Source organism: Thermobia domestica, chromosome 8, assembly GCF_964235325.1.
Source record: "Thermobia domestica chromosome 8, izTheDome1.hap1.1, whole genome shotgun sequence".
NCBI classification, from domain to species: Eukaryota; Metazoa; Arthropoda; class Insecta; order Zygentoma; family Lepismatidae; genus Thermobia; species Thermobia domestica.
The window spans coordinates 95,728,471-95,751,240 of record NC_137461.1 but is presented as its reverse complement, the minus strand read 5'-3'; the positions used below and the strand labels follow the sequence as shown (position 1 = coordinate 95,751,240).

Below are 22,770 nucleotides of genomic sequence, written 5' to 3'. Positions count from 1 at the left end.
CTTGTTTGCCTGTCAGCACTGTCTTCTGTCAATACCAGCTTAACTACCAGTTCCTTTCCCTCTCACTGAGAAGGCGAGCACAAAGCTGTGACGTTATAGAGCATACAGTTCACTTCACAGAAATGGAGTATTCAGAGCACAAGGGAATCAAGTCTGATTACTAACGTTGTGAGAAAAAGAGACAAACTACATGAGAAGTCAATACTCCTTTTTTTAACATTATTAGAGTTGTTTACAATTTATGGACATGAATCGTTTAAACTCTAAAAGGAAATATAGCCTAAATGACCGAAAGTAAATTTAATTCCCTTGTGCAGTAAACACGCCAAGTAATTGCTCTAAATGTTACTCCAGTACATAATATTTCCATACTGTTACATGAAATTTTATACGTAAAGGTGGTGTTAATCGAATACGACACATATAAATAACTAGTATATTTTTACAACTTTATTTTATTATATTTACAATGGCTTAAATTATTACAGTTTACATTAGATTTATAAATAGATAATGGAATAAGTTCTACGCAGGATTGCAGTTAACGAACCAAATTGAAGGATTTTCATTGCTTCCTCCAGAAAACGAATAATACATAACATTTAGAGGAAATTCATCCTTTGCTGAAGCAAATGGTACTTTTGAATCACGTAATCCAATTTTTATCTCACCACCGTCAGCTGAAAGCCAAAGAGATGTCAGTTGTGTGTTAGAAATAATGCCGGGTGTTGACGTTTCACTTAGCAGTTTGTTGCCTCTGTAGATGTTAGTTGTAGATCCCAACTTGATTTCAACGCGGTAGCCAATTTCAGATGGTTTTGGGTAGCTTCTTTCAGATAATAATATGTTTACAGTTTGCGCAGGAGCTCCAAGTAATACTTGAAAATCTGTTAGTGTGGCGTTTGTACCGGGCACAGGTGCCATACCGTATACAACACTTTCCATGCTACCAATTGTAGTTATTTCGTCGCATACTGTAAAAAAAGTAAAAGACATCATTAATAATATTTTGTGAAGGAAAATGTAGATAAATAAAGTAATAACAAGGCAAAGCGAACGAACTCAGAAGCTCCCGGGGTGCAAAGTTGTGAAACATAGCCTCTGTTGTCGAACTAAGCCTGGCCACAAAATATAGCGATTTTTCGCGATGATGGGCTATTTTTTATCGAATTTCGTTCAGACCCGGCCAGTAATTACGAAGAAATAAAGTACCATTTACAAAAGTGTTCCTGGCCGAGTCTGACTACCAAATATAGCGATTTTTATTCCTTAGATGATGGACTATTTGTCTATCAAATTTAGTTAAGATCTGCTCAGTTATTACTAAGAAATAAAGTATCACATGCAAAACTATCTCTGGCCGAGCCTGATTGCCAAATATAGCGATGTTTATTCCTTAGATGACGAGCTTATTACCTACCGAATTTCGTTCAGATTCGGCAAGTAGTTACCAAGAAATAAAGTATCTCATAAAAGGCGAGTTGAGCCGAGTCTGTCGCTAGTCGAACCTGGCCAAAAGTAAATAAATAAATAAATAAATAAATAAATAAAAGCAATTTTTATTTTGTTTCATGGGTTATCTGCCCACCAAATTTGGTTCAGAACCGGCCAGTAGTTACCGAGAAAAAAGTACCATACACAAGGCGAATGAAGCCGAACAGAGCCCAGCCATCAAACATAGCATTCTTTATTCGTTGGGCCATGGGCTATTTACCCACCAAATTTGGGCAGATCCTGCCAGCAGTTACCGATAAATAAAGTACCACACACATACACCTGGAATGAAAATATAAGCTTCCGTATGTTTACGGCGGGAGCTAAAAATGTAAAACGTTACGTCAAACGGCAGTCAAAGAAACAAAATATGAACCGTACAGATGAGATGTTATCTTGCAGTTCATTTGAAAGAAACAAAATTTAGCTAAGGATATATTCTTTTCAACTATAAGATGACAGAGAGTCATATCAGAAGAATATGAATGTGCAACCGAATACCTGGGCAACACAGCCATTCCATAGTTGATATGCCTTGTGTAGATAATGGTCGGGATGGTAATGAATTGGTAGTTGAAAGAATGAAGATAACAAATGAGTTGGTGACTTTAATATGTATTTCTAGGGATTATGTGTTTACTTTGAACTCCACTTGCGGTTTTAACTCAAGAAGTGAAAAACTCATTAAGAAAAAACACTCATAATGACAATTGCAAAGGTTTCACAAATAAAACGAACAATATTAATGATTTCCTTGGAAACTGTGGGCAAAAACTTTTCCACTTGAGTATTATTGAAATTTAGATTGTCATTGTAACGTGCAGGCAACATCGCAATATCCGATTGAACTGCTAAAGTGAATAAGTGATGGAAAAGATAGAATAATAGCGATGCTTCTTATAATATGCAATTGTGTTTAAGCACTGCTATCAGAGAATCTAGCATCGTTTGGTTTAATGAATTACGTTATACAGATTTGACAGACAAATACTAAAATTAGTATCCGCCATTTTAGACGAAATAAGGTTCCTTGTTTTGCCTAATCATACTTTTGCCTAAAATTGTGGACAATAAAAGGATTGCAGAAATCGAGTTTTTTTTCGAAATTGCAAATTTTTGGATCAAAAGATCCAATATATTTCAAGCAAAAATTTTCTTGTAGGCCTCATATCTCGAGAACTACATACAGAGTAGCCAAACAAAAAATAATAATTTACTCAGTATGATGTGCTTATTCCGTAAAAAAAAAAAAAATGAAAGCTCGATTAGGAGCAGTTCAAAAATGTTGTGGTCCCTGATGCAAAAAATCAATATATTTCATTCAATCAAACATTTTCTTGCACGCCTCATATTTTGAGAACTACGTAGAGTGTAGCCAAAACTAACAATTTACTCGCTATGATGTGCTTATTCCGTAAATATATATATATATATGAAAACTCGATTCAGGGACCGTTCAAAAATGTTGTGGCCCCTGATCCAAAAAATCCAATATATTTCATTCAATCAAAAATTTTCTTGTACGCCTCGTATCTCGAAAACTACATGTAGTGAAGACAAACCCAAACTATCACTTAACTGATGTGCTTATACCTTAAAAAAAATACGAAAACTCGATTTAGAGGAAGTTCCAAACTTTTGTGGCCTCTGATCCAAAAACTAATTATTAGCAAAGTTCGCAATCTTTTGATGCATTTTTTAAATCATTATTAAACTTCTTGGCCAAGTTCGCAATCTTTTGGTCCATTTTTGATCATTCCTAAAATTCTTGTTGCAGCATTTTCTCGGAGCTCAATTGTTAATTAACTTCTCAGGTTTTACATTGCAATAAGTCTATTTTCGAGTCATATTGTATTGATCGAGACGATTATATTAGTGAGATATTTAATTTCCTTCTTTACTTATTGAATTAACTTTTTACTTATCATATATTATTAATTTGGTGTTTGTTAATTTACATTACATAAAGTTATGGGAAATAGAAGTAGGCCTCATTGAAAGAAAATCTAATTACTTTCTCATTTTTCTTTAATTTAGCTGATGCAGGTTGAACCTTTCAAAAATCAAAAATATAGGTAATCAAAATAAAACATATTGACTGGGGATTAATACAATATCAATCTCAATCTCAATCATATATACTACAGTTATATATCAAGTACTAAATTCTTCAATAATAGGTAATTTTCTTTTTAAATTTTCATTCATTTTCATTTTCGCTATTCTTTTCATCATCTGCCCTATTTTTTTTTTTTTTTTTTTTACCTAAAATAGTGAATACACATCTTATAATTTATCTGTTATGAGGTAATCGATTAGACGAAACGCGGATTGGGGTGAATCGAGGTAACATGCTTTCAAATTATGCTAACCATTTGAAACGTTCAATGTAGTATTGATAATTCTACATAGTCTTACCTCAGCTTAATTTTTTATATTGTAACTAGCTGAACCTACGCTCTCTACACAGGGCATCATTCATATATGAGCATGAATCTCCTTGTTATTCCTCACAACATCTGTACATGACCCTTTACAGATACAAGTGAAGGACGTCTTGATAAAATCGGGAAGGGTTATCATAAAGGGAAGATTTTTCGATTATTCTTTTAATATCTCGCACAGTTTGCAAGATTTGAGCCTACTTCCGGTTGGAGTTTCTAATTCATGTATGACCAATGTTTCCTTTCTTCTTGCATGCAGTATGTAATAAGCAAATACATTGCACACACCGTTAATTATAATGTCAGTGATATATGGTGTTCATTAGGCAAAGCACTTCAAACAATAAAAATTCATCTTAGACTGGAGAAATGGTTATCCTTCGTTTTTCATTATCATTTGGCCATGAAACAAATTCCAGAGAGATATACTAACTCCGTATAGACATGTGTGGCGTTGGAATGTATAACTCGTTGGATATGATGCTTTACTTTTTAAAATTTCAACACTTTCAGTGTACCCCTAATAATGATATAAAGAAATAATGGTCTTTTAAAAAATATTCAATTAGAACTGATTCAATCGATCAGTGAAAATGACATATTTCTAGAGCTTGTGGTTTCCGAGATATCACTGTCAAAATAATTGGTCACAAGCACATAAACGTCCATAAACATATAAACGTACACAAACATACAAAAGTCTACAAACATATAAACGTCCACAAACATAGAGGTTTTTCTTGACCACAAACATATAAACCTACCATTTTAATATATAAATTATTGTAGCCAAAGGCTAATTAGTTTCTAATACACTTACTCTGTCCATCCGGACAATATTCCCAGAAGGCTAAATTATTCCCAGTGCTGCTAAACGTGAAGTAGTTAACAGGTATTATATTTGGGTCATTAAGTTCCATAAATGGTAAAGGGTCACCAAATTTGCCTACTTGCAAGAAACCAGATTCCTTGCGAATCCAAAAAGTCTCGAATACTTCTTCATTCAAAAAATTCCCTTTAGTAATTGTTCTCGAAGTAGGGTGGCCCATGTTTGTAATACTGGCTTCGGTATCTTTATTTGTACCAATTTTTATTTCGTAGTAATTTAATCCTGGTGTTGGTGGATTGTCTATGTAAAGCCTAACTATAGCATCGTATCCAGTTTTCACATTAAATATTATGTCGGAAGGTCTAAGTTCTTCATACCATTCATACGTATCGCTTGTAACGGTGAAGTGTAAACATTTAATTGGATCTGCAAGAGAAAAAATAAGCATAGTTATTACTACAGTATTTACATCATTATAACATAAAAATAGCAAAATGCTGTTTTTAACTTTTTTTTAAAAAAAAAAAGTCCGATTACTAAAATTTTATAATTTACTTTGCTCTACAGCACATCTACAACACTCGAAATTTACAATGTAACGCAGTGTAAATATGTTATAATGTAATAGAATGGTCTAAGACAATATGACAAATGATTGTATATACAGAAGTCACATACATTCATTATTTAATAGCCACGTAACCAGATCCAAAAATAGAGTACTTTATATGTGTTATTCTTGTGAATTTCGATCATTAACCCTTTGGGGATCTTATCGTACATTTTGTACGATACGCATTTTTCATCGTACATTGCATTATTCCTCTTCTATTTGAGCTTTTTCGTCGTTTTTTTTTTTTTTTGTTTTTGTTTTTGTTTTTCAAGTCCAGATACATTGTAGAAGACATTGCGTATGGTTTCAGACCGTCCTGCGTCCAGACAGAGGAGGTGATTACGTCATAATTTTGAAATAGAAATTTTCCCTTATGAACCCTATGTTCATTATTTTTTGGCGGGCTTCTTTTTTCACGTAGAAGATTGAAATTTTGCACAAACATTCAGTCCACCGAGTAGTATTTACCAGATTTTTTGTTCCGATGTCAGTGTTAAAACAGGGGGGAACCAGAGGGGCAAAGGGTTAGAAAAGGGATATTTTTACCCCAAAAATCCCGTTTTCCGTCATTTTCCCACCTCACATACATGATAGGACCACGTGAGTCATACCGTCTGAAAGGCAGTTCCATTCTGAAGAGAACGACGGTCGAATTATTATTCTAGGGTAATTAGGGTTGTCTCAGTGAATTTTTATCCAAATATACTTCTGTATAGGGTAAAAGTGGGGCATGGTAGGGAAATTTTTTCTGGCGGGCCTATTTTTTCACGTAGAAAATTGAAATTTTGCACAAACATTCAGTCCGCCAAGTAGTATTTACCAGAAGTTTTTTTCCGATTTCTGCGTAAAAAAGGGGGGTCCAGAGGGGCAAAAGTTGAAAAAAGGGATTTTTAGACCCAAAAATCCCTTTCTTCGGGATTTTTCCCCTTTACATACATGATAGAGACACGTGAGTCATACCGTCTGAAAGGCAGTTCTGTTCTGAAGAGAATGATGGGCGAAACATGACCCTAGGGTAATTAGGGATGTCTCAGGAAATTTTTTCCCTGAGATCATAGTGTTTTGTGGTACTTTGGGGCATTGTGGGAATTTTTCATAAAATTTCTCCCGCCCTTACTATTCAAGATAGAAACTTGAAATTTGGTACACACATTTAGTTTACCAAGTACTATTTATCAGATTTTTTGAGGTCTCTACGTTTACACAGGAAGGGGGCAGGGGGGCCCAAATTTGGACAAAAAAATCCCCTCAAAATTTTCCCTTCGACATCAATTTTCTCTCTCCTGGTATATGGTATGGGTATACAAGTAGTACCATTTGAAAGCCAGCTCTATTCTGAAGAGAATGAGGTATGAACCATGATCCTAGGATAAATAGTGACGATGCAGTGGCTGCTTGACTGAAAGTCTAAAAAATAGCCCAAAATGCCAGGATCCCCAAAGGGTTAATTTTTTTATGCAAACCTACTGTTTGATTAGAGGCTAAAAATGCTACGAATCAAGCACATGCATTGCGAGAATTGGAAAAGAAAAGGAACCGAACTTGTTTTCTGTTCTTTGCTTTGTTTTCTGTTTAGTATTGGCGTTTGGAGTTTGGGGCAAAATGGCGTCTCGTGATAAACAGCACTGTCTCGAACTCCAGTTTGATACAACATTATGTTTTTTACAAGTGTTATTTTTAGTTCATTTTATGTTTGTTACGAACTTTAACGAGTGTGGACATTTCTAGTGACACTAACTTTCATCATCACAAAAAGTTAAGCTATATGACAAACTGATAAACACGAGCGACTTCGGGCTCTATCCTGCGCTATTTTGATTGCAACTTCAGTTGCGATCATGACAATTAAGTGTATAATAGTTTTGTTTTAAAACAATTTCTTACTAATTAGCAATTATAGAGTAATAGTCGACATGGCTTATGGCTGCGACACTCCTATTATAAAACCACCACTATGGTTATAGAACAAGAGCTAGTATTAGCGGTACTTTTACAAATAAAAGTATAGAAGTGAATCAGAGTTTCCGTAATAGTTTACCGGTAGAATTTGCTGGCTGTTGTATAGGATAGTGTGGATTATTAATAACTTTGTAGATAGAGAGCTATTGATATGGATTCTTGGTTGTGTTATGATAGTGGTACGGAGCATATCAATGATAATGCTTATGACGAGGCGTTACATCTCCATTGATCATTTTTTAAATTCTCTAATATTTTTCATACAATTTCTAAAAAGTTTGAAATCAGTTTATTATTAGCGATATATTACTATTCTGTTTGATTGTAACAATCAATTTTCTGCAACTTAAATTTTACGCACTTTCATACCAAGTAGAGCTCTGAAAATTTTGTACAGATACGTGAGCTCGAAAACAATATATTATTTGAGTTCTACGCAGGAAGTTTATCATTTTACTGTAGCATTTGGCCTATGTTTAGCAGAAGGGGTCCAGCTAATTTTTCTAAAAATATGTTACGATTTGGGTAATTTCTGTTCCCATTATGTTAGTTTAGGTTAGGTTAGGTCAGTTTAGGTTAGCTTAGGTTAGTTTATATTGTTAGTATAGGTGCCCAGCATAATTTTCCAAAAAATGATAGAATTTCGCTTATTTCTAGTAATATAAGGTTAGTTTAGGTTAGTTCAGGTTAGCTTAGGTTAGTTTATGTTAGGTTAGGTTAGATTTGGTTATGTTATGTTACGTCTAAGTACATGCATCATCCATTTCTCCTATAAATTTTGTGTTTTTACGTGCTTCTGGACCCCTTCTGCTAAACATACTCCCAACATTCATTAAGTTATTTCAAATATATTTAGATTGAGTATAAGAATAGCAACTCCAGTTAATTAAGCATTATTTCAATAGGTAGAACAGTGATTCAATGTTGGTTTGAGACCTTCATGTGCAGTTCTAAAGAGGAAGTTAGGACTATTTTGCCTTCTATAAGTAATACTTTTTAAGTTAAAAAAGTAAAGAGTAAAGAATTGATTGCAGGATATTCAATATGAAGACTTAAAAAGTAAATAATAACCGTAGATATTTTTATTAAAAACAATACTTTTATAACATGCACTATAACGTCGACAGCGTCACAAACTGTCGTATCTCAGTTTTCTAAACCTTTCAGGAGAGCGATTTTTAGTTTTTTACACAACTTAGAACAGCCATAACGCAAAATCTATTTTACCGAAGAAGTGAAAATTTACCAAGTTATAACTTAAATCATAAGAAATCAGTGTAAAAAGTTTTATGAAATTTGTCTGTAAAACCTTGTGTAAAATTCGGTGGGGAAAAGATACGACAGTTTGTGATGATGATAATCCTCTCTTGTATGAAAGATACGACGCATATTTTTTATACTGAGAACTACATTAATAGATGAACAATCTGAATATATTGCACTTTTATCGAAAAAGTTCGTGTTTATTACACAAAACAATTTAACAAACGCTTCCCGAGAGTTTTGAAGGTAAAACGAAATACCTGAGAACACACAAGAAACACATTAAGAGCGTACTAACTAAAGCATAAAATAATGCTATCAAGTTGTCATTACCAGAAATTAAAATCTTGCAAAGTAATTGCAAATTGCGTGCTTGGATATCGCACTTGACAAGAATGGCGAATATGGTAAGTTTCTGTAAAATTGAACATGTTCAGGGTTTCGAATGATTGGAGTTTGGCCTGGACACAATGATAACGAGTCCTCGTACTTCTCTGGAGATAATTTTTCAGAAGGTTGCAAAGTAGGAAATTCTATCTGGTGGATTCAATCTGCAAGTCTTTTCAGGGGAATAGTTATGTAAGTGTCCTCCAAATGACTTGTCTTAAACTGAATGCAGTTTGGAGAGTATTTGTGCACTTTTACTTCGCGCATTTCCGTCCAATTGATTAGATCTCCATTTTTGTTACGTCTACCTGACAGAATATGAAGACATTGGAACAGAGATCTAAAGTTTCGTAAATCGCTTCTGTCAACACAATGAACGGTATATGGGTTCTTGCTCCTTGCCAGTTTAACAATCAGTTCAGTTCAAGTTGCAAAGGTACAAAAATACTACCACAGTGCTTAATAGATATGCTTACAGCACTGTGGACTGAATCCCCTTCATTTTATTCATGCCGAGATTCAAAGAATAGGAGAGAAATTTCTCAAATATTCTTACGTGTTTGCACCGCATCATAGCAACCAACCTGAACTCCTACTAGGTCCATCCTGTATTTCTCTAACTCATTCGATTTTAACGCGCCTGCCCTATAAAGATTACTAATATTCCATGTTCCAAATCTCATGTCCATTTTATTTTGCTGAGGTCGTGCCAAGTTATCAGTCCTGGTCCGAGGCTTCTGTGAATGTTTCTAAACAAGCGCTTTTTTTTTTTTTTTTTTTTTTTTTTAACAGTATGCGATAGTAGTTAGCCGTACCCAAACCCCCAAGCTGGAGGGCCGTCAAGTTAGGAATATAAAACTCGCTATAAAATTTCTTATTACAATTGGATATGTGTTCCATAGTTTTCGAAAATTTTCCTTCTAAGGGAAGAAAGTACGATATTTTCTTTTTATCATTCAAACTGACGTTACTTGTCTCGTAATCACGGGAAAACGGCTTAACCGTTCCGGACATGGTTAGCACTTGGTTTTTATTTTCATTAAAATGGATATTTTAAGGGGGGAAAGATGAGAGTTTAGAATGTATCTCAGGAGCCCTCATGATAACAGAAGTTTTTTTTTTTTTCTTTTGCAAATATTTGTTAAATTTGAATTTCTTCGTCTTCCTGTTTTTCTATGTGGCCATTCTTGGCAAACTAACCGAGTAAGATTCCTAACAAGTTCTAAGTCTATGAAAAAAAAAAAACAAGCCGTGGTTCAATCTCACTTGAAGTATACGTCCAATCGCATCTTTCCCTCTTTGCTGGAAAGGGACGTTGAATTCTAAGCAATATCATAGAATAAACTCTTTCAACAATTCTACCGACTTCAGATATATTGTAATCTCTTAAATTTAACTTTTAGTTCACGCGTCATAGTTTTTATTTATTAGAATATAGTGCAAATCGCAGGATTTTCACTCTATTTTATTACTCTCGTTAGTGGAAATGCACCAACAATGTTGCCAGGTTAATCCAAATACCTTTAATGCATTGCCTCATTTGTTCTTATTCAGGAAACTGTCTTCATTATTTACATTTTAGCACAATCGCAAGCATAATATATAGGCCACAATGCCAAGATGATGACGCTGCCAAAATGTTATCATGTATTTTTCTACGTGCCTCTACACTGGTTGATATGCTGAATGCATGTAAAAAGCACAATTGAAACCAGCTGATCCTGCGCTACCTATTCAGCGCATCATTCTAATATGAGCATGAACCTCCTTCCTATTTCCTTTCCTCATAGTATTTGTACACCTTGTCTCAAAAAGGTTGAGCGCATTCTTTATTGGTGTTTTGAGGCAAAAATTTTCTAAGTCCAGCTTCGGGTATCTTCGGGAAAAAGTAAGCCAGGTTCGAACCTCCAAGCCAGCCTTTGCAATCGGGAAAAAGTTTGCAGATGTGTTTTTCTTCTTTTAAATATAATAGGACTTGTTACCAAGTGTTTAAAAAAGCAACATTGATTGAAATACTTAATGATACAATATTTCGAAACCTTTTTTTTTTTTTTTTTAATGTTAGCACATGCTTCTTTGTCATTTAGCTCTCCATACGTAATGGAACATTTAAATACGTTAAGGAATCTTTCCATATGTAAAAGAATGCTCAAAGTTAAGAAATAGAACATAATTATCGCCTGAGTACTAAAATAAAAGTCAAAGTAGAACAGAAACGGCGTTTGTAATGGATATGAATGTCATAATTATCTTGAGATCCGTTATACATCGCTAGAAGGTTGTGTTAGCTCATTGGTAAGCTGTCGGATTTCAAGTCGTAAGGTTGAGGGTTCGAATCCCGTCTAGGCTAATCCTTTTTTTAAAATTATATTTTCCGCAATGCATGAAAAATTATATAAAATAATTACATTAGAATACATAAGTTGTGTATATATAACATAATCATTGCAGAACATAGTAATTATTATGTTTAAAATATAACATCTGAGATAATTTTCACAGTAGGTCGGTATTATATATGAGGATGTAAATACAAGTTAAGAAACTCGTTCAACAGCAAAATAAATCATGTAGTGTATTTATTTGCATCTATTTGTCATATAGATGTAACTTCTCAATATTCTCATTACAGCATGTCATTTACATTCGTGAAATACAATATATTCCTACGGATATAGAAAGTGTATAAACAGAGTATCCAAAGTCGTATCCTGCTTCAAGACACATAACTTTTCCCGATCCCCTTAACGTCACGGGAAGAAACACAAATTCTCTTTAGAACGGAATGTCGTTACTTAGAGTCTCATTCGAATACGTTGAATATGCTTTTGTATATTCATCTCTCTCTCTCTCTCTCTCTCTCTCTCTTTCGCTTTGTTTATGTGTGTGTGTGTGTGTGTGTTGCGGAATATCCCAAGTTGAATACAACATTTGCCAAGTATATGAGCATCATTGTCATCGAATACCAGAAATTGAAAATCGTGTTTCTTCAGATTGGGTTTGCGTGTTCATGTTAGCTCACTGGTAGAGTACGGACTTGCCAATAAAGAGGTCTTGAGTTCAAAGCCTACAGCTAATTATCATTCTTTTGTTGGTAGGATTGCACAGAAATCGGATACAAGGAGTGGTTTACTTCTAGAAATATTTTCAGAAGCGTTTAGGTAGCCCTGAAAAGGGCTGTTTTCGGGAGTTAAGGCGGGGACATTAATATTGTGTCCAAGACCCTTCTGAATTTATTACACGCTCCATTCTTCTGGGCATGGAATCTATTACATGGGTGACAAATCTATCTCCTTCCCCTACCTCCAGCCATGCTTCGGAAACAAGATGCCACAGGTCATCCTGAGTTCTTGGTGGATCTGCCTCAGGCCAACTTTCCCTTAGAGTACGCTTCACTTCTGCCCACATATTTTCCATGAGATTGAGGTCTGCTCCACGAGCGGCCAGTCGATTAAATCAATCTCAGGGTGCCCTGCGAACCATTCCTGAATCACGCGGGAAGTATGTATTGGCGACTGGTATTGCTGGAACTGAATTACACCATCAGGCTGAAATACTCGTACAGATAGCACCTTGATATTACTGATAATGTCTAAGTACTGAGCATTGTCCAGATGTCCTTCAATTCTATGAAGCTGTCCTGCTCCGCGACTGGAAATCCAACCCCAACATAAAATAGATACATGGCCACTGCGATTGCAAGCAGCCACATATCCATGGTTATATCGGGTGCCTCTCGGACGATACACAAAACGGCGTCCCTCCTTTGATGTTGTGAATATGGATTCATCTGAGAAAACTACGTTTTCCCAATTGAGACCCACATTCGCCTGTGCAAACGCGAGACGGTAAATTTTGTGGTCGCCTGAGAGTTTTTCCTTCACGGCAGCAACACGGCCACGTAACCCAGCATGACGAAGCCTTCGCAGAGCTGTATGCTTACTACCAGGAAAGAGAGAAACTTCCCTTAGCTGTCTAGACGTCCTTAGTGGGTCTAACCGGGCTTCGTTTACTAATCTCGCATCTTGGGCTTCGGTTGACACATGCGGACGACCAGGAGATCGTAAATTATCAGTCTGACCTGTAGCACCATATTTCCGAATCCATCGCCTTCCTGTAGAGGCCGGGACACCTACTCGCCTGCTAGCTGCAGTTGCAGAATAACCTTCCAACTCCCATAAAGTAATTACTGCTGTACGTCTATCCATAGTTACCAATGTTCTGAGCTGTGAGAAGGAAGCAATAGGTAAAAGCTAGTACCTGACGTGTGATTGGTTACTTGCACGACACGCCTATTGTGGGGAACAGCGTAGATAATGATGCTAGATCTAGCATAATTTGCATGTCTCTAGCATCTAGCATCTTGCTTTTAGCATCCTGCCCAAATCTAGCACAATTTCAGCAAGTTTATCAAAAAGCCGTAAAACCTGGAGATGAGAAAGAAGTTGGTCGTGGGAAGAAAAAGAACGGCAGAAATGTATCCTCTTCCATTGATTCACACAGTCGGTAAACCATACAGGCAGTCTTATTTTTCGAAGTAAGTTCGAAACGTCTTTGGGCTTTTTTGTGGCTCCACCCAGAGTTTTCTAATCCTTTAACTCCGACGCATGGGCGCAGCTATGGGGGCCATTCTCCCCCCAACTTTTGGCAACTTCACCATCTTTATTTCTGACTTCATGATCATATTTATTCCTGAAATGACAGCTCCGAGACCGACCAAAAATCTGTCCCCCCCCCAGCAGACGATTCCCAACTCCGCTTATGCTGCGAAGTAATTTTCTTTCAAAATATGTAAACAAAAACTTTGCATTCATTTATACGACATATACGCCATTGAATCTGGCAACGACTGCATTAATTTAGTTGAGTTAAAATTTTGGTGCGTGAAGTATTGAGTTCTATCCATGCATTCTTGCTCTCTGTGTATTTTAAGTTACGTTATCGTATCTCAACTTCGTTTTTTTAAACTCCTGAATTAGTAATTATGAGGATCTAGCATAATTTGACCGAATCTAGCATAAGTTCGATCAGGTTTTGGAATAATTCCGAGCTGTGAGTCTGGGAACGCTGGTGGGGAACGACTTGGTCAACGACTCGCGAAAGAAATCTGAAAATGGTGCGCCGTAATAATAATATTAAAAACAGTTTTTATAAAGGAATATTAATACATACGAAAAGCTGTTTAAAGAATGAATTGTTATACTGACTTTACACGTATAAAAACATATACCATATACCAAACAGATTGAGCGATATGATGATAGCTGTTTTGAGACAAACACTTTCGAAGTCCAACTTCGGGTATCTTCGGAAAACAGTAAACTAAAGCTGCTGGTTCGAACCTCCAAAGCCAACCTTAGTAATCGGGAAACGATGTACAGATATGTTTTTCCTTCTGTTAAATATAATAAGACATGTTGAAATGGTATTAAGTGTAGAAAAAAGTAACATTGAAATACTTAATGATACAATATTTCGAGACTATGTATTCACACTCTCGTTTCGTCATTGTGATTTCCATACGGAAAAGAGCATTTACGTATGAGCTCAGTTATATTTCAGAAGCAGCTTCCGAAAAGCGGTCATATTAGCTCAGTGGTACACCACCGAGCGCTTAAATCGTGAGTTCGATACCCGTTCAGGTGAAATTCTTTTATGATATTCTACTTTCCTCAATGCATGAAAATTATGTAAAATAGTTACATTACAATTCATCAGTTGTATATATCAGTTGAATATATATATTCATATCATCAGTTGTATATATCAGTTGAATATATATATTCATATCATTTCACGACATAAGTAATTCTTATCTTTAAAATATAACATCTGAGGTATTGACAGAACGTCGGTGTGTTATGTGTGAATATTGAATACAAATTTAAAAAATCGTGTAATAGCAATAAATAAGTTATGTAATGTATTTATTTGCAGCTACTTTCATCGCAGATAACTTCTCAATATTCGCATTACAGCATTTAGGTAGAGCATATCGAAAATCGGATCGTGGTCCAAGACAAAAAACTAGCTAGCCCCAAACTGTCACGCAAGAAATTCGCGAATCGCAAAAGTAAAGTGAAGAGATTGAGAGCGGCAATTCCTTAATCGCTCTCTCTCAACTCTCTCTTATCTGCATTTATACACATAAAAGTGTATGTATGTATGTTCCAACATAACTCATGTATGCCTAGAGCAGGGTTTCTCAACCTGGGAGTCGCGGCCCCTAGGGGATCGCGAAGATAGGCGGAAGAGATAAATATAGTTAGAATCTAATACCAGAAATTATTTTTAAATATTATTTTTAATTTTGTTCTGATAAGCATACTTTTATTTTTTATACACACTGTAAAGAACAATAAAAAATAAGTCTACTGAACATTTTCAAAGGGTGTAGAATTCGTGTTACTATTCGGTTCAAAGTCTCTTGTCGTCGCGAATTCTGTCGAGAAATTTGAAGCTTAAAATATACAAAACGATAATCATGCCTGTTGTTCTGTATGGTTGCGAAACATGGTCGCTTACTCTGAGGGAAGAACATAGACTGAAAGTATTTGAGAACAAGATCCTTAGACGAATATTCGGACCCAAGAGGAACGGGAATGGGGAATGGCGGAAACTTCATAACGAGGAACTACATAATTTATACGGTTTACCCAACATTGTTAGGGTCGTCAAGTCTAGAAGGCTTAGGTGGGCAGGTCATGTAGCTAGAATGGAAGAAAGTAGAAACGCTTTCAAAATCTTGACTGGAAGACCAATCGGAAAACGACCATTAGGAAGACCTAGGCGCAGATGGGAGGACAATATTAAGATGGATCTCGCTGAGATAAGAATACAAAGTAGAAACTGGATCCAATTGGCTAAGGATAGAAGTCAGTGTAGAGCTTTTGTGAACGCGGCATTGAACCTCCGGGTTCCATAGGCCATAGAGTTAGTTAGTTAGTAGAGTTGTTTAAAAATGAATTTAAATCAAAGAGGTATGATATAAAACTAATGAGAACTGTATATAGAAATACTAGAAAAATACACATGCAACAAAACCTGCACATTGAAATACAATTAAAATTAAAACCTAATGAGATACCTAAGCATGGTGTAATTTCACTAGTGCAGCAATGTCCGGTTCAATCTTCATGACGAACATTATCAAACCATTTTCAACTGATAAGCGATTTCTTATCTTTGTTTTAATGTTTACCATAAAAAAAACACACTTTCGCACAAGTACGATATAGCAAATGGAATTATTACTTTTAAAGCAGCAATCCCCAGACCAGGATATTCTTCTCTCCTCATCAGACAGAACTTGTCCAAGTCTTCGTTACAAAAAACCAGTTGCAAAGACTTGTCGCATGATCATTCTATTATTTGGTCAAGAAGTTGTGGGCTTAGATCGGATACGTTAATGGCCTCTTCAATGAAGGAGTTTAACATCCATCTTGAACCAGCACCTTCGTCATTGGGAATATAGATATTACAGTTACTGTATCCACTGTCCGTGCCGGGCGCCGAAAAAAGGGGCCACACATTTCGGAGGAAGTGTGTTACTCATGTTAGGAAAGTACATGTGTTCATGTGTAAAATAGAAGGAAAAACGTAATAAAATGTGCTCAAAATTAAGGAAAGGTAGGGTTTATTTTGAAAATGTTATTGAGCTTCGTGCCAACCATGGTGGCGCTTCGTAGCTAGTCTGTCGACGTCACTCATATATACGGTGACATCGTACTATACTCTCGCCCCGGGCACTGATTTTCCATGGCACTGTTCACTATAAACAAAAAAATGGATTCTACTATTATAGAAATAGGTATGTTAAAAATCTCACACAAGCTTATTATAAAACAAATTATAAAAGGGTCGCTGGCAAGAGCGTGTGATAAAAGGGGATCGTGATAGGAATTAGATTGAGAACCACTGGTCTAGAGTAATTTTAACCACATTTCTTATAGTTTCAAAAAGATTGCTGTCGGGTTACCTATGGTGAATGGGAGGGGGATACATATAAAAGATTGCTAGAAAATGATCGATATTAGATTCATAGTTTTCGGGGTCGCTTAGATAAATAGTGAGACTTTCAATTTCGCTTAACTCCGATTAAGCTCTCATTAGTAGGGATGGGCACGAACGACTTTTCTTTGAAACTCGACTCGACTCGAAACAGACATCTTTGAGGTCTACTCTTGGACTCGGCGCGAAAAATATCTTCCAACTCGACTCGGATTAGAGTCAAGTCGAACCAAAACGAGCCAAATCCTGTGTGTAGTCCTACCTAGACAATACATAGACAATAATTATTCTATCATCAATTATACTACTATTACTACAAATAATAATAATAATAATAATAATAATAATAATAATAATAATAATAATAATAATAATAATAATAATAATAATTATTATTATTATTATTATTATTATTATTATTATTATTATTATTATTATTATTATTATTATTATTATTATGACAACACCGTGTACAAACATGAACAATAGATGGTTAGTAAAGGAATACTAAAAGCTAGTTGACTGCCGACGTCGGTAGTCATGAACTCTACAAGGCAAAGACATCATTCATTACTCTAAGCTGTAAGCGTCGGTGGACTACAGATGGTCAACTATTGACCTCTCGCCAGAAATTGGTGGCCCCGCAGCGACGATCCGTGGTGGCCCAAGTTCCATTTTGAAAACTTTACCACCAGCAGCAGAGACGCGATGAAACGCCAACGAACCACAAAATTACTCTCCCAAAATATGTCAAAATGCCTATATGTGTGATTTGTTTATATTTAGATGAATCAAAAAAACACAAAACAAATACCCGGGGTGGACGCAAACTATCAATATTACGATTACTAGGCACGTGTTCTCCTGACTTCCCCACGGAAACGATCATAAAAAGCTTAGTTGTTGAAGGATAAATCATTGACTTCTTAATTTAGCCAATCAGACAAACCCCTACATCTCGAGTTCTAGAAGGTGATACCGTGAACCGTTTCAGATTTATTGCTTCCTGGTGGAGTACTATCCATGAGCAAAATTTGAGCATAATAGCCGACATGCATCTTCGGTGCCTCTTATCTTTAGTACAATTTTAACCAGAGATGGTGTGGGTCAATGAAAATTTGATCCACGACCCACCATGACCCACTATCACCCACCACCCAAATGCCCCATTGGTCCACTCTGACCCATCAACCATCGTGATCCACTCTGACCCACCACCAACTATGAACCACTCTGAACCATTGCGACCAACTCCGACCCACCAAAACCCATCGACATCAACTCTGACCGATGGCCCACGCCCTCCTCTCCATTGACTAAAGAGGTTACACTTGTAATAAAACAAGACTGTGAAATTATCACTTATCGGAGTTTGAATTTCTACCGTCAATGGCTCAAGCACCTCTCTGTTACAATACTGATGGGTCTGACCTTTACGATATATAATGGCAAAGTGTTTCTCATCTTCCAAATTAAAATGAATTTAAATTTATCATATATAATTATTTCTTTGTTGCCTTACAGACACATTTCAGTAGAAAATAGGGTGAAATTTGAAAGTTTCAAATCAAGGAAAAGTAGACCAACGTAAAAAAAAAAAAAAAAAAAAAAAAAAAAAAGAGAGAGAGAGAGAAACTAATTTTCTATATAATTAAGCATGCCGTACTAATTGAAAATGCCCATGTAATTAAGTTTAGAATACAAATTTTATGGCCATTTTTCTCTAACTTTATGGCTTGATTGCCTTATGCTCGGAACGCTCCATACATTAAACACCAGCTTCAGCAATTATAAATAGAAAGCAGTGGGTATAAAATTCAAAAAGAACTTTAGTTTGCATTACTCAATTTGTTTTTCAACTAATATCAATCGTTTTCGATTATTTTTACAAATCAACCCACTACCAATTTCCAATATATAGAAAATGCACCCCCGTCCCCCCGCTCATAAAAGATAATTTTAAAAAATGCCAGGACATATTTTCTTTATTTTTAATAAAGAGTTATATGTTGAATTTCAGCTCTCAGTTGAACGGCTTGTAAGATACTAAATTTTTCGCAAAAATTCGGACTTCTACTCCCCCTAAGGATATGTATTATAATGAAAGTGACACGCGTAAGGTAACTTCCCAGTTGGGAATGGAGCCTGATTATATACCAAACGTCAATTCATTTGACTTTGCAATTTGACCGTGATGATTACGCAGACATAGTTACTTTCAATTTTTTATGATACATATCCTTATTTCATATGTTACAGATGATTCAAAAATATTTTTTCAAGCAGTTAGCTCCTCTAGAATCTCACAGGCTGCATCCCAAAATCCAACTCCTACTATCCTATGACAATCCAAAAGTGACTGAACTTTTTTTTATTAGGAACAAATGACAAAAGAAAAATGGAGATCTTGAAAGTAAAATGTAGAAAAGCTCGGTGCCCCCAATAACTACATATTTCTCCACCCCTTCATCCCGAACTTAAAAATAAAACTTAATTCGAATATGATTAATTAGTGAATTTATTACAGTTAAATTCCACTCACTACATGCTACAGCTACAACTATGTAACAAAAAATAACAACTGTGAAACATGTTCTGAATTACTATTCGATTTCTTACGCTATTATTAAACATATTAGAATAGTAAAAGAGGATTGTTCGTGAAATAGTATATTTGCTCTTGATTTATAACTTTTTCATACGAAAAAAATTAAAATATTATTCAAGTTTTAAACTTTGCACTCTGCAAATATGTTGCCCTCTAGGCAATGGGACTAATGTGAAATGTGGACTAATGTGGACTAGTGGGAAATGCTGCACTGTTAGCGGCGCTGAAAACTTACGATTCGATTCTAATATCGAATGATTTCGATATCTTTATGTCGCTACGTAACCACCCTGGGTGCTAATGAAAGCTTAATTGGACTTGAATTGAAAGTAGAACTATTCACCTAAGCGACCACGAAACTATAGATTCGATACTAATATCGACCCGTTTCTAGCATTTTTGATATTATCCCGACAGTACTCTTTTTCCAGACTGTAAGAAATATAGTTAAAATTGCTCTAGATATATCAGAATTATGTTGAAATACACACATAAATCCACTTTTATATTCTGTATAAATAGAGAGCGAGCGAGCGAGCGAGAGAGGGCGACTCAAGGCATCACCACCTCCACATTGCAAAAGCATATATCAGGAATTGAATTGAAAATCTATGTAAAGACTTTCTGCTGTGGCATGCTTCATAAGGACAATTCCAGTCTGCTCACGTGACCTTTGGGGTTCATGAATTTTTTTTGCGAGCGTTCCGACTTTGGATTCTCTGTTTATACCTTCTGTTTATGCATCGAATAACTTTTCAAGAACATAAATGACATTCTGTATTATGAATGTTGAGAATTACCCTCTATATGACAAATAGCTGCAAATAAATACACTACATGATTTATTTTGCTGTTGAACGAGTTTCTTAACTTGTATTTACATCCTCATATATAATACCGACCTACTGTGAAAATTATCTCAGATGTTATATTTTAAACATAATAATTACTATGTTCTGCAATGATTATGTTATATATACACAACTTATGTATTCTAATGTAATTATTTTATATAATTTTTCATGCATTGCGGAAAATATAATTTTAAAAAAAGGATTAGCCTAGACGGGATTCGAACCCTCAACCTTATGACTTGAAATCCGACAGCTTACCAATGAGCTAACACAACCTTCTAGCGATGTATAACGGATCTCAAGATAATTATGACATTCATATCCATTACAAACGCCGTTTCTGTTCTACTTTGACTTTTATTTTAGTACTCAGGCGATAATTATGTTCTATTTCTTAACTTTGAGCATTCTTTTACATATGGAAAGATTCCTTAACGTATTTAAATGTTCCATTACGTATGGAGAGCTAAATGACAAAGAAGCATGTGCTAACATTAAAAAAAAAAAAAAAAAAAAAAGGTTTCGAAATATTGTATCATTAAGTATTTCAATCAATGTTGCTTTTTTAAACACTTGGTAACAAGTCTTATTATATTTAAAAGAAGAAAAACACATCTGCAAACTTTTTCCCGATTGCAAAGGCTGGCTTGGAGGTTCGAACCTGGCTTACTTTTTCCCGAAGATACCCGAAGCTGGACTTAGAAAATTATTGCCTCAAAACACCAATAAAGAATGCGCTCAACCTTTTTGAGACAAGGTGTACATGTCTCTTTACAGACACAAGTGAAAGCTGTAAGAACTGACAAATAGAGTGAATTGCTGTAGATAAACACATAAGTGTAGCATGTATTATAGTGAGTTTATGGCAAACTTGGAAAGGTGATAGATGATGTCAAACTGATTTTTTTCTTATAAATCCATATCCGAGTTGTGGCTCCACAGACCCTTCAAGTTGCCAGCATGCAATAGGATTTGCTATTCAGATTAAAATAATACGCCTGCAATGTCCATCAATCCGCTATACGTAGCTCTTCTACTGGCTGCCTAACGTAAGGATATCAACCTTAGTAATACCCAAGCGACAATGTTAATCGTATGGGATCAAAACGGATGTAAAATGTTGTATAGAAAAATAAATGAATGTTTTTCCTTAAAAATCAATGAGAACTGGTAAATCTACGCAAACTTCAGAATCGAACACCGTTTCTAGATCTTCTGAAATCTCATTATTGAAAAGAATCGACCACAAACAAAGAAACATAGCATTTTAGTATATGTGGAATGAAATGAAAATTAGATATTTCAGTTTAACGTTCCACTATTATGCCCCTTGGCTAAGGGAAATGATTGTAAGCCAAGTGAATGATGATGGTAAAATTGGTGAAATGAGAATGTGGAAGGAAACTGGAGTACATCGAGAAAACCCACTGAAACGAAGTTGTCCAGCATAAAGCTATTTGGCAAGGGAACGAACCAGCGATCTTATGCACCAGACGTAAGTTCTGTACCACTGAACCTCCGTGTCCCCATTTTAATAGAAGTGTATATGTGGATGGGAATAGAATCACGGTGTGCCTGGATTTAACCATTTAAATATAACATTGAGCTCTGTTACTAATACGATATACCACATTGGAAGACAATGGAAGACAACATAGTATCTGAAAGCCACACAATATTTCTTTTTTTTATCAGTAACTTACCGGCATTAGATCCGTGTGTAGCCAATAGCAAAGCTGAAATAGCCCAGAGTACAATCATGATCTGCCCTCAGTTTCTGCACAAGTACTGTAAATGTTTAATTCTGATTCCGTATAATATATACAATGCTATTGTTATTCAAACATCACTTACGTCAAGATAATTGATAATCTAATTTTTGAAAAGTAGAAAATATACAATCTTTTAATTTTTATCAAAACTTATTTTTTTTAAGTTGACTTATCATGTGTATATACATGCATTTATCATGCACATTAATGCTGTGTTCTTTATCTTACTGATAGCTTCTGTCTCCTGTCCCTCCGAAAAAAAACAGTAAAAGATTTATCTTCTTTACAAGATTTTCTGTGTAAAGTGCTAAAAATACATTCAAAAAAAATTAATCAACTCATCACTTCAAGTGGAGGAAGATAATAAGATTTGTAAAACATCATTCATCTTTTGAAGTTTCTCTCCATTTATAAAATTCTCTAATTAAATTACATGGTTTGCTTAAACTATAACGAAATTTACCTATACCTGAAATGCTCACAAAAGCTTTTTCCTTCTTTGAGTAGCGTGAAACATGTCATCAGAGATAGGGGCGG

At 35.4% G+C, this 22,770-nt stretch overlaps 1 protein-coding gene across 1 annotated transcript; it reads right to left on the bottom strand.

Annotated features, from left to right (window-relative positions):
- Window positions 1–437: 437 nt before the first annotated feature.
- Window positions 438–22,291, bottom strand: LOC145691790 (uncharacterized). The gene is made up of 3 exons (XM_081767100.1): window positions 22,165–22,291; window positions 4,759–5,193; window positions 438–974 (listed from the first exon to the last, which is right to left on the bottom strand). Exons 1-3 carry the CDS (start codon window positions 22,220–22,222, stop codon window positions 526–528), a joined length of 942 nt encoding a protein of 313 aa, XP_081623226.1. The 5' UTR covers window positions 22,223–22,291; the 3' UTR covers window positions 438–525.
- Between the last annotated feature and the right edge of the window lie 479 nt (window positions 22,292–22,770).

Coding starts and splice junctions, on each gene's coding strand:
- LOC145691790 (XM_081767100.1), bottom strand. CDS start 22,222: ATGATTGTACTCTGGGCTATTTCAGCTTTGCTATTGGCTACACACGGA. Junction 5,194..22,164: donor TACACACGGATCTAATGCCG/GTAAGTTACTGA, acceptor TTTCTCTTGCAG/ATCCAATTAAATGTTTACAC. Junction 975..4,758: donor ATATTGTCCGGATGGACAGA/GTAAGTGTATTA, acceptor CTTTTTTTACAG/TATGCGACGAAATAACTACA.